This window comes from Pseudorca crassidens, chromosome 17 (assembly GCF_039906515.1).
Source record: "Pseudorca crassidens isolate mPseCra1 chromosome 17, mPseCra1.hap1, whole genome shotgun sequence".
Taxonomy (NCBI): Eukaryota; Metazoa; Chordata; class Mammalia; order Artiodactyla; family Delphinidae; genus Pseudorca; species Pseudorca crassidens.
This window is the reverse complement of record NC_090312.1, coordinates 1,703,635-1,721,017: the sequence shown is the minus strand read 5'-3', so window position 1 is coordinate 1,721,017 and position 17,383 is coordinate 1,703,635. Positions and strand designations below refer to the sequence as shown.

Genomic DNA, 17,383 nt, shown 5'->3' with positions numbered 1-17,383 from the left:
GCCTTTACTGTTATATTTACTTTTTTCTTCTGATTTTATGACATGAATGCATTTTCGTGGCCCCTGGCACTGTGCGTGCTGGACAAGCTGGGCCGCTGCCTGTGTCTCTGCCCCCAGTGCCGGGGGAACCTGGGCTGCTCCCTGTGCCTCTGGCCTGTTACCTCCACTGTAAATGCACCTGTCTCAGCCATAAAGAAGAAGGAAATTTTGTCATTTGCAGCAACGTGGATGAACTTGAAGGGTATTATGCTAAGTGAAACATCACAGAAAAACAAATACTGTATGATATCACTTGTATGTAGAACCTAAAAGAAACACAACAATCTAGTGAATGTAATAAAGAAGCAGACTCAGATATGGGGGAGGGGAGGTACAAAGTATCGGGTGTAAGATGGGCCCAAGGATGCCTTGTACAACAGGGGGAATAGAGCCAATAGTTTGTAGTAACTGTAAATGGGTGTAACCTCTAAAAATTGTATTAAAACATTTTTTTTTTTAAATGCAGCTGTCAGGGTTGACCTGATAGCACACCTGGCCCAGGACACAGAGCTTGTCCTGGGATGCAGCGTTAAGCCCCATCCACAGACCCTGGCGGCTCCTGCACCTGCCCTACAGGGTCACACACTCTGTAGGTTGACCTCTCAGCCCTCCGAACCCCGACCCCTGTCCACCATCCCATCTCAGACACCTGCCTGGGCCACACCCCGGGCACCAGCCCTCCCCGAGGCCTGTAATTCTGGCAGGAGCTTAGAGGCCTGTCCCTGCCAAGCCCGGCCCTGTGTGGCAGCAGCAACCTTTCCAAGTTTCTGGTCACTGCCTGGCTCCCTGCCGCACTCCGGAGGAAGTCGGAGCCCTTTGCGGTGGCCACTGGGCTCGTCCCGCGCTCTGAAGGTGGTGCCTCCCCACCTTCACTGCTCCCCCAACTTCACATCAACCACGCCCACGGGCTCCACTCCAGCCCACCTGCCTCCAAAGGGCCGCATGGGGGCCTGGCCTGGGTAAAAGCGGTCATTGGTCCTGGAAGGCCAGGTGGGGGCTTTATTTGGCTCCCAGGGCCCATCGCCCCAGGACCCCTGAACTGCCTGGATGCTCATCCCCTAGCCTGGAAGGAGGGTCCGCTGGAAGCCAATCCTGCCTAGCCTGTGGCTTCCTGAACATCGGTCCTGGCTGGGGAGGTGGTTCTGCCAGACTGCCCCCCCACCCCCACCCCCTGCAGGTGCAGCTGGACGCTGCTGACTGGATGGGATCCATGCCCGCTGGAGACTGTTGCCTGAGAAAGTTAGGGGGTCAGGATGACCTGGGGAACCTCTCCTGCCTACCTTCCCTGGGAGGTGACAGGCTACTGAATGTGACATGGAGGTGGGGATGGGGCATACCCGCGTGTCATTCAGTCACACCTGGCGGAGATGCTACTTGTCTGATTGTCTGAGGAAAAGCTACTCTGCCATGCCTTAGAGGGGGCACCGTCCCCTGACTGTATCCGGTTACATACGGCCTCGTTGTACCAGGACCAGACCGAGGCTGAGCACACGCGGGTACGAGGTGTGGGCCTGCCTGTACTAGGTTTTCACCCTGTACCTGATGACACCGTTTTTGTGTGTGTGTGTGGGGGGGGGGTCACACTGTATCTCTTTTTTTAAATTTAATTTTTATTGGAGTATAGTTGCTTTACTATATTGTGTTAGCTTCTACTGCACAGCAAAATGAATCAGCCACACGTATAAATATATCCCTTCCACTACACTACAGTGCGTTAGGTAGCGTTAGGACACTACAGTGCGTTAGGTAGAGCTCCCTGTGCTATCGATATGTTCCCATCAGTTGTCTATTTTATACGTAGCATCAGTAGTGTCTATGTGTCAATCCCAATTTCCCAATTCCTCCCACCCCCCCTCACACTGCGGGGGACCCCCGTATCTGGAAGCAGGGTGTGTGTGTGATCTCGAACTGTATGTGACTGGGGTGGGGGGCGCTATCCCGCTGACAGCCTTTGAAGGTGCCGCTTCCCAAGCCGGGGAGACCTGATAGAAGTGAGGTCATCCCCTCCTACGTCACTGGGAAAGGGAATCAACACGAACTGTCCAGGCTGCATGCAGTTGGGGCACAGGGGATCCCAGGTGGGCAAGGAAACTTCTCATCCGACAGGACTGGTCAGGAAGGACTGGTCTCACCCGTCCAGTGAGCCCGCCAGGTGGCCCTACCCTGGCCCACACGGCTATACCCACGGTCCCGAAGACCTTATTCCTTTGCCTGTTTCCTTTCATGGGTCTGCACACCCCTGAACTGTGGACTGGGCAGTGGCCACTCCCAGCCAGCTGTGGAGAAGCCAGCAGCGTGCCTCCTCTCACATTTGCCTACCAAATGCCGGCCCTAAGGGAGGGAGGGGCGCTATCCCACCCAGGCCGATGACTCAGAAGGAATCACGCTCTTTGGCAGCTGACCTCTGACCTCTGACACAGCGACAAAGCCTCCAGGCACGGCCCTCAGGGCTCTAGTGGGCTCCCATACCAGGGGCCTCCACCGTAAGTCTTTCCCACAGGGCAGGCCTGGGGTTTTATCCGGAGGGAAGGATCTGGGGCGAGTACACGCGGTGGACGGACCCTGCGCCAGGCAGACAGAGGCATTAGGCTGAGTGGAAGAGCATGGGGGTGAGATCCCGGCAGGGGAGGCTCACGGTCTGGAAGTGGGTGAGCTGCAGTTTTCCGGTGCGTACTGCAGGGCCGGATGGGGTTACTGAACCCCAGGGAGTTAGGCCGACTGGGCCGGGTGTCCCATCCACCCACCCAAGTCCAGGGACTTGGGCGCCAGGGAATCGGGGCCTTCTGCTCTCCCTGCACCCTACGGAGGGAACCGGACCGAGCCCTGGCCACTCGGGCCACCCACAGGCCAGGCCATGACGGCCTAGAAGGGGCGCCCCAGGGAAGGGTCCAGGCCAGGCCCGGCACCCTCTCCGGACTCCAGCTAGGCCGCGAGGGCGGGAGCAAGTCGGGCCAGCCTGGGCTGGCTCGACCCGGGCCCGGCGCCTATTCCCGCTCGGCTCCTCCTGGGCCGGCGTCGAGCGAGGGCGCCCGCGTCCACACCGGCACACGCGGCCGCGGCGCCCCCTCGCCCCCAGCTCGGGCAGACCCGCCCGACCCCCGTGCACGCGGCCGCGCTTGCGCTCCCACCGCCCCGCTCTGGGTTGCGAGGACCCAGCCCAGGTGCGGGCCGGCGGGCCGCCCAGGTGAGGCCGCGCGGCGGGGGGTCGCCGGTGGTGCCGACCCCGCCCCACCCCGCCGGCCCGGCCGCGGCCTCCCCCTCCCGCGCGCCCCGCCCAACTGAAGCCTGGGGAGGGGGCCCTACCTGGCCAGGTGCGCGGGGTCTCGGGACAAGGGCAGCAGGAGCCGACCGCCGCCCAGCGGCCTCGCGGTCCGGTCGGTCCGGCAGCCACTCCCTGCCGCGGCCCGCCCGCCGCGCTGCCTGATTCACGCTCCCGCCCCCGCCCCGCCCGCAGTCCCCGCCGCCTGCCTGTCCGGGCAGCACCTGGGGGCGGAGCGGCCCCACCCGCGGCGCGCCCGCATTCCTCCGCCGGCCGGCCGCCCGCCGCCGCCCCCGGGACCCCCGCCCGTGCCCCGGCTCCCCCGGACCCCGCCCGCGCCCCGGACCCGCGCGTGCCCCCCGGCGGCGCAACCCGGGACCCTGGCCCGCTACCCCCGGAGACCGCTGAGGCCCCGACTTCCAGGGCCCCGCGCCCCCAGGCGCCCATCTGTTCGCCGAAGGCTTAAAGTCCCTGAGCCTGACCCCTGACCCCTCGCCCCGGAAGTCAGGGTGACTCGAAGTTCCGGCTCAGTCGCTAGGAAACGGGCCAGCCCCACGCGGGGGGCGGCGCTTCTGGCCTCGCCTACTGGCTGCGGAAGGCAGGTGGAGCAGGTGAGACAGTGGGGGCGGTGCCGAGCCCCGGGCAGGGCAGGGCCTGGGGACCTGTGAGCACAGGGGCCCCGCACCACACCCGGACGTCCCCCACCCCGACGCCCGCACAGAGACGCCCGCATACTCGGACGCCCATAAGTACCTGGGACCCCCCCGGGCACACAGGGACCCTGACCGCAGATCCCCGACACACGCCGACCCCACACACGTATAGGAAAAGCACTGCACCCAAGGGACCTTCATTCCCACACGTGCGGACACCACCCCACACCAGTCCCCTCCCAGACCGATCCCGGCACCGAGCCCCCTCCACATAATTGGACCCCACTGGCATGCCCACGCTCACGCGTAACAGACCCTGACTGCATGGGGTCCTCTGCACACACCTGTGGACAGGGGACTCTACAGGCACACAGTGACCTGCACACACAAGGGATGCCACATGTACAGAGCGCCCACATACATAGGACCCCCCGTGCACATAGAACCCTGCCTCCATACAGGACCCTACAAGCACACCAAGTCCTGCGCCTGCCGTACTGGGACACATGCCAGTTTACACACATACAGGGCGCTCTGCAGGCACGGTGGGTCCCTCATGCACTGACCCCCACAGAACCCTGCAACATACAGGACACTACGTGAGCACTGAGAGTCCCTCACAAACTGGGGACCCTGCATTGCCGACTCCCACACAGACATGGGACCCTGCAAGCACTCTGAGCCCTACATGCTCCTTCCGTGTGCGTGTGTGCACACACATGCACAGACATACACGGAAGCCCTCAGCTGCCCCTAGGTGCCTCGGTCCCCCCAGCGTCCCCCGCAAACACTTCAGATCCCTACTCAGAACACACCGCCTGGGGCTGGCCTCCCAAGGAAATGAATTCTGGGGTCAGCTGAGTGGACTAGGGAGAGGGGTGTTGCTTCCAGGCCCTGACAACACCACCTGCTGAGGCCAAGACGAGAGAGGGCTGGGCATGCCCGGGGTGGGCGGGGGCGGGGGGTTTGTCAGTGTCTGGTGGCCGTGCTGGGGAGGCTTCAGCAAGGCAGGGTTGGCTCAGGCTTGTGTTTAGGATGAAGCTGGTCCAGCTGGCAGCCCAGTGGTTTGGAGCAGGGAGATGGGTACCCGACATCGACCCTGGGGTGAGGATGGGTGAGCCAGGGTGGAGGGGCCAGGGGAATGAGGGCAAGGGGGACAAGCTGTGGCCAGATGTTCTTGCCAAACATTCCCACTCAGGCTGCTGGGCACACCCCCCACCCCAAGAACCAGGGGCAGGCGGGTGGGCCAGGAAGCCGGCAGGAATCTGTGCTGTCGGGGTGATCCTGTGTTCCCCAGTTCGGCACCTGCTGTCCGTCCACACAGGTCCAAGCCAGTGTGTGATGATGCCCCTACGGCCGCTGCCACTCTGACCACACCCTCCCTGACCTTTCCTACTCACCCCCAGGAGGATGAGCAGTAAGAAGGGGGGACCCGAAGCTGCCCCAGGGAAGTGGCAGACGTCCTTCCACAGAGCCAACCCGAGCCGCTGCTGGTGAGTGTGAGCCCTCTGACCTCCAACCCTGCTCAGACTCTGACGTGTGATACATGCTATGCAGCCACCCAGGGACAGTACTTCTGGGAAGACCTTTCTCTCTGAGAATGGCCTTCAGGGGATCTCCGAGTCAGGCTTGAGTGTGGTGGACTGAGAACTCAGAGCTCAGATGTCCATTCCAGACCCTGACCCTGAGTCTTGTACCCCTGGGGCTGGGACTGGGGTTGGGGTCCCGGGGACAGTGTTCAGAGGAACGTGGCTTTAGGGCACATGGAGATGGGAAGCAGGCCCGTGTGGACTGAATATAGGTTCTGAAACAGGGCAGGGCTTGAGTTCATGTTGGGGATTCTCAGACTAAGCATGTGGTCCACTCTGACCCTCTGCTCCACCTAGGCTATCCTGTGCTTTTTCTTGTCTGCTGCCTCTCCCTCAGGCCATCCTCTCTTTAGCCACTTCCAGGCTGAAAGGTGACAGCTTGTCCTTGGCCTCCTGGTCCTGCTATGGGCCAGGAAGGGCATCTCTTCCCATGTCGACCCCTACCCATTGTTACTCTTCTTCTCTGAGTCCCATTTCTTCTCCGTCATGACACTCATCTGAGTTCTTTGCTAAGCTGCCAGCACCTTCCAGGCTGCGGCTCCGGGTCCTCCCAGTACTGGGGTCTGTGCTTGCTAAGAGAGCCCCACACCCTGTTGCTCTGCTGCAGCCCCTCTGCTTGGAGTGGGCCTGGACCCCAGAGGCCTCCCAGATCCCAAGACCTGGAGGGAGGGTGGCGACTGCTCTCCACGCCAAGCCAGGTTAGCCCCTAGCTCCCCAAAACAGCCCCAGCCTCATCTGAGGCGGCAGCTGTCCAGGAATGAGGACCTGTCCAGGAATCAGGCGCCACGTGTGGCTTCCGCCATCTCAAGCCCTAGGAACAGGCTCTGCAGTAGACAGGAGGCTGGGCCGGTGGGCCAGGAAAATGTCGGGGAGGGAGGGGGGATGACGGACCTCAGTTCTGCTACCTGCTGACTGTCCACCTGGGCCCTGGACCCAGCCCTCACCCCACACATTCCGAGCACTGTGCTGGGCAGCTCCCGCCCCGCCCACCTGGCCAGGATGCCTGGGTTCTCTGCAGAGACACCTCTGCCTCAGTTTCCCTAGACAAGCTCCCTCCTTGGGCTCCCTCTACCTGTCAAGCATTGGGCCAGCCCGAGAGGGCTTCCTGTGCAGCGGTCTTTGCCGTGCCCTGTGTGGTGGGCACCAGCCTCACTGTGCAGACATGAAAGTGGGCCCACAGGTGTGCCGCGGCGCACATCCACCGGGCTCCGGCCTCCTGGAGCCCTGCGGGACCTGTAGGTGGCTCGCGGGGTCACCACGCCCCCGGGGCTTGTCCGGAGCCTCCCGCACCTCCACACCCCCTCCAGGCCTTACCGGGTCCTGGGTCCGAAGCGCCTCAAGGCCCTCGCACCGCAGTTGCTCCAAGGCCATGGCCAGCTCCAGCCCCTCCACTTGCACCCAGGCCTGCTCCTCCTGACACAGCTGCATCTGCAGCTGGACCTGCCGCCGCTGCTCCTCCAGCAGCAGCTGCTCCTGGGCCAGGCACAGCTGGACCTCGCGGAGCCTCAGTGGCTCGGGGCCCCAGCCCGGCGTGAGGCCGCCCACCCTGCAGCCTTCCACGTCCGCAGCGGGGACCGGCACCGGCTCGGACCCCAGAGCGGTGGCCTTCTCCGGCCTCTTGGCTACCTGAGGCTGCTCTGGTCTGGTCACTCTGGGGTGTCCCCGGGCAGCCAGCTTGCTGCCGGTCACGTGCCCCGCAGGGGCCACCCCTGCCTCGTCCCGAGGGCCCCTAGGGGCAGGGGGCGGCGGCTCGGCCTCGGGGCCCTGCTGGCTCGTGGTCTTCCGTGCCCTGCCCGTCCTCCTGGCCCGGGGTTTGCGAGCTCGACTTCGTCTGCCAGACATGGCCCTGACCTGGCGCCTGTGTTACCAGGTGTCTACTCCCCGGGGGCCCGGGCTCATCGGCTGGCCGGCCTCGATCAGGCGGGCTCAGAGGTCATCCCTGGGAGGCCACGGCGGTGGGCCCTCTGCTCCTGCAGCCCCTCGTGTCTGCCCTTCCCCTTGGCTGGTGCCCACAGCGCCGAGGCTCTGGCCTGGGCTCTAGCTATGGGCCTCACAGCACCACTCTGCACGCAGGCTGGGCCACGCCAGAGAGTTTACAGGGACTTGGCAGCGCGGTGGCTCACCCGGCGTGAAGGCTGACTGACGGGCTGACACAGCACAGGATTGTATGGGCACGGGCCTCTTTGGCCAGACTGGGAGGGAGACTGAGAGAAACTGGAGGAGGTGACGCCCGGCAGCCAGACCGCCGGGTGTGTGTAGCGATGAGTCTGGTCTTGCCCTGGGCGGGCACCGGTGCCCCACCACCCCTGTCCCACCCTGTCCACCCCCGGTCTCAGGAAACTCCAGCTGCAGCCCACAGGGCTAGGAGCCGCCTCCCCAGACTCCCTGGCCATCCAGACAAGACGCTCCCCAGCCACAGACAGTCCTAACCCAACTACCACGGGAGCCCCTGGCTCAGCCCGCGCTCAGCACCTCAACCCCCAGCCAGCGTGCTCGGAGGAGCCTGGGGCGCCCAAGCTTGTCTGTGGCGCTCCCTCGTGTGGACTCCTGCTGGGGGCCAGGCTGCGCCGGGGGAAGAAACTGGACCTTGAAAGGTCCAGGTGGCATTTTGTGGACTGAGATGGGGTGGTAGGAAGAGCCGGCCTGCCCTGAGGTGGGGCAGGGCTCTTGGGGACGCCCTGGTTGGGGGATCCGGCTGCTCAGCCCGCAGGGGCCCAAGGAGACCCCACGTGGCCAGTCTTTGGAGCCCTGGGGACGCAACTGGGGGAGGAGGTGCAGGGGCAGCCTGAGTGCAGGTGGGAGGGAGGCTTGGGACCGACTCCTCCCCAGCATTTCCCCAGCCCGGGGCCGCTGACTCACACCCACGCCCAGGGCCCCATCCCAGCCAGCTCTGTCACACTGGCTCTACTGGTTTGCCTGGCCCAGCCCTGCCTGCTGCACCCCCTCCCGCTCAGCCCTTTCCCCAGAGGCTTGGCGGGGAGGTCGACAGCCAGCACCGCCGGGGAGCAGGGTGGGCGCCCCACAAGGGAGTGGCACCAGGGGGGTGGGGGGAGCAGTGTTAGGGGTTGGGTAGGGCGGGCAGAGGGTCCGCCCACCGGAGGCCTCTCCACACCTGGGCTCGCGAGCCTGGGCTTCGGGCCCCAGGTGCGGGGCAGTCCTGCCCGCGGGCGCTCGCCCTGCGGCGCCCCGCGGAGGCCGTGTTTGCTGCGAAGGCCGTGGCCCCGTCGTGGTGGCTTCGCGACGCGGCTGCAGGCGGCCGCTCCTGCACAGCCGGGGCGCGGCCCCTCTTCCGGTGGCCCGTACATGTCCGCAGCTCCACTGCGCTGACCGCCCCCCTGCCCCCGGGGAAGCCAGGAGAGAGGAGCCAGCCGGCGACGGGGCCCGCACCCCGGAGCGCCCCGAGGCCCCGACAGGTGAGAGCCCGCGGGCCCCGGCGCTCTCCGGCCGGCGGGAAGGGGCGCCCGGACCGTGCGTGCGGAGCCCCCCTCCCCGACGCCTCCAGCTCCAGGGGATGGCCCGGTCCGCCCCGCCGGCCGCCAACCTCGGGGCGTGGGCAACCCGGGGACGGCGGTGGCCACCCTCCGCCCCAGGCCCTGTCTTCTCAGCGCGCAGCCTCCGCTGTGGCCTCTCGGCAGTGGCCTCCAGAGCCGCATCTTTACCCAAAAATCTTTACCCAGGTCTTGCCTCCTGCGGCCCAGACCCACATCCAGGCGCATCCCAGCCCTCCCCTGGGTGTCCTCGAGCTCCACAGCGCATCCAAAGCGCACACCCGTCACGGCCTTCCTCTCGCGCGTCTGGTCTGCCGCGACTGCTCCCTGCTGAGCCTGTGCCCTAGCCCCCACCCCCAAGGACGGCTCTCTGTGCTCCGGCTTCCTTCACTCCCTCCCACCTTGCTGGCCGCTCACCCCGGCTCCGAACCGGCCTCTCCATTCTGCTCGGTCTGGTGGCCACCAGCAGCCAGTGTCGCGTGCAAGTGTGATCCTTCCCAGGGTGGTGCTGGCCTTACCCCCAGATAAACTCCCAGCACCACCGGTCACCTTTGTACCTCCGACCCCCCCAAGGGCCAGGGTAAGGAGCCTGACCTTGTCCTGAGGACAGAGCCGGACCACAGGAGGTTTGCAGAGCCCTGACTGTCAATTTTATAGAAGTTGTATGTGCCCAACGTATGTATCGGAAGGACGTCCAGTAGCAGGAGATCTGGGTTCGGCAAGAGGCAGGAATGAGGGAGTGGAGGACACGGGCAGGTCAGCCCCGGAAGATGTCCCGTTAGGATGTCCAGAGGCGGCGGCCGCTGCTGTGCTCTCGACTTTGCAGCTCCGCTGAGGATTGTCTCTAATTGTCCATGTCCTGGCGTCTCTTTCTCAAGGCCCAGGCGCCTGGTGAGAAGTCCAGTCTGCCCTTAGGTCATGCTCCCATTGTCAGGCAAAGGAGGGACGGATGTCTGTCGCCCTTCCCCCATTTTGGTTTCTGTAGTGGGAAGTGGGCTCCCACTGAATTTTCTAGAACAGAACCCAGCCTTACAAGGTAGGGGTTCCGAGTCTTCAACAGGCCAGCGTCACGTGGAGAAGCTGCTTTCCCGCTCTGGGTCTGCTCCAAGAAGTCCATCCAGAGAGCATCTTCCCCAGCCTCCCGTCACCACCCGCGTTCTTGATGATCTGTCCAAACTGTCAGCCAGAGTGTATGAGTTGATATAAAGAAGGTTATTTGGTAGGACGGTATCTGGTCTAGATCAGCCTTGATTAGAGGGCCTTGTGCTGTTGGGCCCACGTGTCACTAGCATCCCTGCCACCACGGCCACTCTGTTCGTGGGCCTTTGCCTAAGCACTGGGTGGCCGAGGAGAAAGGCTGGCCAATGTCCATAGGGCAGTTGTGATGTCTACCTGGGTGTCTGATGCCTCCTCTGCAGTGGACCCTCTCTGGGGGCATCACCGTGAGACGCAGAGCCAGCCCCGCACGCTCGTTGCCCGCAAACCTGGCCCCCGCTGCTGGTGCATCCGCGTGCCTTTCCCTGGGCCTGCCTGTCGCTGTTGCTCCAGGCTTGTTCATTTCAGGCTCCCAATGCACCGGCCAAGCCCTTCGCCGTTGCCCTGCGCACCGCACGCCACTCTCCTTCCCATCCACGGGAAGCTGAGAACCAGGCACCCCGGGAGATTTCCCTCCTCCGCTGTCCTTTGGGACCTCCCGAGAGAGGAGCTGTGATGTGGCAGTGGTCAGTTTGACTAGTGCCACCGTGTGGACTGAGCTCTGTGAATCAAGCCCGAGTCCCTCCTCCACCACCTCCCCCAGGAATGCCATTGGCGTGGGCTGGGGTCCTGGGAAGCGGCACCGACCCTCCGCAGAGAGAGGGGTGTGGACATCTTCCTCCCGCTGGATGTGTCCTTTCTGTCGTAAAGGATCGCTCTGTGTGCGCCCGATGCCTCAAGTCCGTGGAGCGAGGACCCCGGCTCAGGATGGGGAATTCAGGCTGCTTGTCCTCTGGTGCCCCAGTTGGACTTCCAGGCTCCACTGGGGCCGACAGCATCCCGGGAGCTGTTCTCCAGACCTAGAACTGTGTTCTAGCAGGGAAGGCGCAGCCTTGCTCTGGAGCCTGAAGTCTGTGCCGCGGCCCTCCCACCGGGTTGGCCGGAGGTCCCACACAGCATCCTTCTCCCCACAAATACCTGCAGCTTATCAGACCTGCTGGCCACCTGGCCCGGCAGCCTGGCAGCTCACGCCTCTGCCGTGGCCTCTGGGCTTGACCGTTAGCCCGGGTCTCCCAGGTCGTGGGTGGGTGCTGTTCCCGGATACGGCACTTGCTCCGGAGCCTTGAGAGGCCTGCCAAGCGCTGGGCCTCTTTCCTGGCGGAAGGAGGTCCAAGGCGTAGCAATTTATTTTTTCCTTTAAGGTGCCCTGGCGTGTCCCAGATCTATGAACCCTAAAAACTTCATTAGCGTGGTTTTATCTCCCACCCTCTGGAACTTCCTGGATCAGTGAACTGTCGGGATGACCCAGGTTCCTGTATTAGTTCCCTGTAGCTGCTAAAAGAACAATTAACGCACATTTAATGTCTTATAACAGCGCGAATTTATTATCTTGCAGGTCTGTGGGTTAGAAGTCCGACCTGGGCTTCAGTGGGCTAAAATCAAGGTCTCGGCAAGCCGGCCACGCTTCCTGCAGGCTCTGGAGGACCATCTGTGTCTTCATCCTCTTCAAGCTCCTAGAGGCGCCCACATTCCTTGGCTGGTGGCTTCTTCCTCCAGCTTCAAAATCAGCAACCTTCTTCCAAAGTCACAGCTCCCTCTGCTTCTCCGCTGTCCCCCTCTTCCACTTGTAAGGTCCCTTGTGATCACGTTGCACCTACTCAGATAATCCCGGGGGGTTTCGCTATCTTAAGGTCAGCCGATTGGCAACCTTAGTTCCATCTCCAATCTTGATTGCCTTTTGCCATGTAACACAGTGTATTCACCAGCTCCCGGGGACAGGACAAGGACGTCGTTAGGGGGCTGTCGTTCTGCCCACCGCAGTCCCTATGAGCTATATTGTGACAGGAAGCCAGAGAGTAACCGTGGTCCTGAGACAGGACAGGGAAGGCCTGCTGCGTGGACGCTCTGCAGGCACGGACAGGAGGAGAAAGCTATGGCCAGTCAGCCGTTACACGCCACAGTGCCAGAGGCTGTGTGGATCTGCTGCAGTGGAGACGCCACTTCCAGCCTGGCAGCCCTGATTGCTTCTGCTGCCTGCGTAAGTTTCCTGTCATCCACCATCTTCCACGGTTATTTGTTTCTCGCAAAGGCCAGACAGGTGAGTTTAATGGAGATGTGATGGGCCCCACCACACCTGTTTTCCTCAAATCTTTTTTTTTTGTTGTTCGTTTTTTTAAATTTAGGCTTTATTTTTTTAGAGCAAAATTGAGGGGAAGGCACAGAGCTTTCCCATAGATGCCCAGTCCCCACACACGCATAGCCTCCCCCATTATCAGCATCCCTCACCAGAGTGGGACACTGGTGACAAGTGGTGAGCCTACACAGACACCGTAATCACCCGAAGTCCACAGTCTGCATTAGGGATCTCGGTGTCGTGCATTTTATGGATTTGCACAAATGTATGACATGTGTCCATCACTGTGGTATCGTACAGAGTATTTTCACTGCCCTAAAATTCCGCCGTGTTCTGTCTCTTCCTCCTACCCCCTTCAGTCCCTCACAGCCACCAATCTTTTTATTGTCTCCATAGTTTTGCCTTTTCCAGAATGTGAAATTGTTGGAATCATACAGTATTATAGCCTTCTCAAATTGGCTTCTTTCACTTAGTAATCTGCATTTAAGGTTCCTCCATGTCTTTTTGTGTCTTGATAGCTCATTTCTTTTTAGTGCTAAATAACATTCCACTGCCTGGATGGACCACGGTTTATTTCTCTGTTCACCTACTGCAGGACATCTTGGTTGCCTCCAAGTTTTGCCTCCAACTGTGAATAAAGCTGCTGTAAACATCTGCGGACAGGATTTGATGTGAACATAAAATTTCCACTCCTTTCGGTAAATACCAAGGAGCACAACTGCCGAATCTTTAGAGTATATTCAGTTTTATAAGAAACCTCCTGTCTCCCAAGGTGGCTGCGCCGTCCTGCGTCCCCACCAGCAGCGGAGGCAGTTCCTGCTGCTCCACACCCTCGCCCGCGTCTGGCGTCATAAGTGTCTGCAGTAGGTGCGGAGTGGTCCCTCGCTGTTGTTTTAATTTGCATTTCCCTGATGACAGACGACACAGAGCAGCTGTCATATGCTTACGTGCCGTCGGTATATGTTCTCTGGTGAGGCGTCTGTTCAGGTGCTTGGCCCCATTTTAAAATCAGGTTTCTTCCTGTTGGGCTTTAAGAGTTCTTTGTATATTTCAAATAACAGTCCTTTATCATTTGTATCTTTTGCAAATGTTTTCTCCCAGTCTGTCTTTCGCAGAGCAGAAATTTTTAATTTTTTTAAAATATTTATTGGCTGCATTGGATCTTTGTTGCTGCACGTGGGCTTTCTCTAGTTGCAGCAAGTGGGGGCTACTCTTCGCTGTGGTGTGCGGGTTTCTCATTGCGGTGGCTTCTCTTGTTGCGGAGCACGGGCTCTAGGCGCGTGGGTTCAGTAGTTGCAGCACGCAGGCTTCAGTAGTTGTGGCTCGCGGGCTCTAGAGCGCAGGCTCAGTAGCTGTGGTGCACAGGCTTAGTTGCTCCTTGGCATGTGGGATCTTCCCAGACCAGGGCTTGAACCCTTGTCCCCTGCATTGGCAGGTGGATTCTTAACCATTGCTCCACCAGGGAAGTCCCGAAATTTTTAATTTTAATGAAGTCCCACTTATCAATTGTTTCTTTTTCTTTTTTTTGGATTTATAGCTTTTGCTTGATACTTGGCAAATGCCCTTAGGATTAAGCAACTTTGAATGTTGGGCTTATCTCTTTGGGTTCTGCCTTATTCTAGATGTTGTCCCAGGAATTCCTTACTATTTTTATTTGTTCTTTAATACTTCTAATGGACATTTTTTAATTTTTATTGGTGTGCAGTTGCTTTACACCGTTGTGTCAGTTCCTACTGTACAGCAAAGTGAATCGGCTCTACAAGTACATACGTCCCCTCTTTTTTGGCCTTCCTTCCCATTTAGGTCACTACAGAGCACCGAATAGAGTTCGCTGTGCCATACAGCAGGTTTTCATTAGTTGTCTTTTTTTTTTTTTTTTTTTTTTTTTTTTGCGGTACGCGGGCCTCTCACTGTTGTGGCCTCTCCTGTTGTGGAGCACAGGCCCGGCGGCCATGGCTCACGGGCCCAGCCGCTCCGCGGCATGTGGGATCTTCCCGGACCGGGGCACGAACCCGCGTCCCCTGCATCGGCAGGCGGACTCCCAACCACTGCGCCACCAGGGAAGCCCCATTAGTTATTTATTTTATACATAGTATCAATAGTGTATATATGTCAATCCCAACCTCCCAGTGCACAGTGAACGCTGGCAGAGGCCACTGACCCCTCCAGGTAAGGTTGGGAGAATAGCCATCGTTGGGAGAGCACTTGTAGAGGCATCGCACGGTTCTTCTCCAGGGGCATCTGGCATCTTCTTCAGTCTAGGAGCTGTGAATCTTTGACCTTGACTTACGTCTGGGAACTAGACAGTAGTGGCTGATGTCAGATTTCTGGCGGCAGAGCCTGCTGTTTCTCTGACTACACAAACTGAGCAATATCCCGTAGACTGCCCTGCATCTCGCCCCGGGTCACGGCTCCTGACCGCCGCCCTGCCTGCTGCCTATCGCGATACCATCTCACCTCCGAGAGTTAAGCGCTGCTGCTTAGCGTCTTCTGTGCTGGTATCCCGTCACCGCATTGATGTTAGGGCGATGAATCTGGCCTCCCCAGTACCAGCCCAGCCTCCAGAGGAGAGCCACCACTGAGCTCACGGGTGTGTTTTTTCATTGTTTTGATGAAGGGGTGCCCTCTGAGCCTTCCCAGGGGTCCTAGTCAGGTGGAGGCTTCAAGGCTAACATTAGCCATTTCCTGTGAGAACAAAGAAACCAACGTTGTTCGGAAGTAGTCCGCCTCTTCCTGGAGCCGACCTGCAGTTCCCCGCTCCATCTGCTGTGAGCCCTGACTCTGACTGCTGGCCTGGGTGCAGCAAAGGGGGACCTAGGGACTTCAGGCGAGGTCCTCGTGGCTCAGAAAGACCGCTCTCCTCTGGCAAAGGGGCGGGAGACGTTTTCTGGTGCGGAACCAGCAGCTCGTGCTGGCGAGTGTGGCCGCTGCCGGCGCAGCACGAGAGCGTCAAGGACACAGAAGAGCGGAGCCCCCTCTGCTGCCTCCTGCCTGCAGGTCCCCTCGCGTGCCCCCTGCTGGCACAGGAGCTGCGTGGTTTGCTGCGGCCCCAGCAGCACAAAGCGGACCATGGAAGGGTGGGCTTGATGCTCAGCGGGAAGGCGCGCTGACCGGCGCTCTCGGCCTGGGCTGTGACCCGCACACACGCCCTTCCCACGCGTGGGAGCTTCCACACGGCAGCGTGTGCTTCTGCCTGACGGTGCAGCGGTCCTGGGTGTGGATGAAGATTGTTTTCACTTTTTGGAAAGACAGTGAGACCATGTCCCGGGGGCCTCTACATCCCTGGGTGATATTAACTGCGCCTTAAATTCATTCACGTCTCACCTGGAACCTGGATTTCCTGAAACTTAAATACGGAATTGTAAAGCTTACCAACACCAACAAACCTGACATAAAATATAGGAGAGTAAAACAGAGTGGAAAAGGAAATTAGTCAATATATACAAATACATGGAACAAACAAGGAAGAAACAGACACAGCCACTGCTGTTCTCGTCTCCGTAACTGACCATGGGCTCCCTCCCTCCACTGCCCATTCCACGTGCCCTTTGCCCTCAGCTAGGACACCTGCTGGTCTGGGTTCTTTACCTGAAGGATTTGAATGGTCATTGGTGCTTATTTGTTTGTTGTTTGTTTTCAGTTGCTTTAGTTTTGCATTGACGTCTCCTATCAGATGTGTGAGTAACAGGCTCCCCAGGGAATACCTTGGGTTCCAGACAGTCCTCCTTACCCGCGTGAGGGACAGTGAACTGACCTTCCTGCGTAGTCATAACCTATTACCCCAGTCAGCGCAGTGACTCCCTTCTTTGTCCGCTAATTTAGTGGTCAGGCAGAGGTCTCAGTGTTCAATTCAAACCATCCTCATGTCACCTGGTGGAAGTGTTCCTATCCTGGGAACTAAGACTTCTCAACCAGCAGACCTCAGAGTCATGCAGAGAGGAAACAAAAATACCTTCGGTGGGTCATTGGACGTAACAGCGAGAGAAGCCGTTTCCGCTCTGCCTGCTGGCTCCTGGCGAGTCCTTCGGCTGGGGGAGCACCAGTGTCAGTTACCTAGCGCTGCTTCACAGATCACAGATTTAGTGGCTGTTGTGTTACCGCGTGGTCTCTGTGGGTCAGGAATCCAGGTACAGCTCAGTGGGGCCCTCTGTTCAGTGTCTCACAGGCTGCTACCAGGCGTTGGCTGTGGCTGTAGTCTCACCTCGGGGCTCGACTGGGGAAGGGTTTGCTCCCTTGGGGACCTTGGATGAGGGACTCAGTTTCTTGCTGGCTTTCGGTCTTGTTATGTGGACCTCTCCAGAGGGCGCATGGGCTTAGTTGGTCCGCGGCATGTGGGATCTTCTTGGACCAGGGCTGGAACCCGTGTCCCCTGCATTGGCAGGCGGATTCTTAACCTCTGCGCCACCAGGGAAGCCCCATAAAACATTCACAGTAATAAAACGTTGACCGCATTCCCTGTGCTGTACAATATAGCCTTGTGGCTTATTTATTTTATACACAGTAGTCTGCACCTCTTAATTCCCTATTCCTATCTTGTTCCTCCCCCTTCCCCCTCCCCACTGGTAACCGCTAGTTCTCTATATCTGTTCATCTGTTTCTGTTTTGCTATATTCATTTCTTTTTTTGTCTTTTTTTTTTTTTGCAGTACGCGGGCCTCTCACTGCTGTGGCCTCTCCCGTTGCGGAGCACAGGCTCCGGACGCGCAGGCTCAGCGGCCATGGCTCACGAGCCCAGCCGCTCCGCGGCATGTGGGATCTTCCCAGACCGGGGCACGAACCCACGTCCCCTGCATCGGCAGGCGGACTCTCAACCACTGCGCCACCAGGGAAGCCCCTATTTGTGGTCTTTTTGATGATAGACATTCTGACAGGTGTGAGGTGATATCTCATTGTGGTTTTAATTTGCATTTCTCGGATGATTAACAATGTTGTGCGTCTTTTCATGTGCCTCTTGGCTATCTGTATATCTTCTTTGGAAAAATGTCTATTCAGGTTCTCTGCCCATTAAAAAATTTTTTTGATGTTGTA

General features: G+C 59.6%; 1 protein-coding gene and 1 long non-coding RNA gene across 8 annotated transcripts in view; one reads left to right on the top strand and one right to left on the bottom strand.

Annotated features, from left to right (window-relative positions):
• FAM83H (family with sequence similarity 83 member H) overlaps positions 1-6,990 on the bottom strand; it is a 13,745-nt gene extending 6,755 nt beyond the window's left edge. Inside the window, exon 1 of one of the 3 annotated variants that reach the window (XM_067712639.1) lies at positions 6,855-6,990. In XM_067712639.1, the coding sequence (XP_067568740.1) occupies positions 6,855-6,968 (114 nt within the window). In that variant the 5' untranslated portion in view covers positions 6,969-6,990. Of the gene's footprint in view, positions 1-20; positions 3,045-3,342; positions 3,498-6,854 lie in introns of those variants that run through there. The other 2 variants (XM_067712641.1, XM_067712642.1) reach the window with 2 other exon arrangements.
• Positions 2,298-17,383, top strand: LOC137210610 (uncharacterized). Of its 5 annotated transcripts, none has more exons than XR_010936641.1 (5): positions 2,298-2,522; positions 5,358-5,444; positions 11,619-12,260; positions 12,952-13,054; positions 17,002-17,383. It is a non-coding gene; the product is annotated as an uncharacterized lncRNA (long non-coding RNA). The 5 variants fall into 5 exon arrangements; XR_010936637.1 differs by having other exon boundaries at positions 11,619-12,320; XR_010936639.1 differs by lacking the exon at positions 17,002-17,383 and adding an exon at positions 13,129-14,276 and having other exon boundaries at positions 11,619-12,320.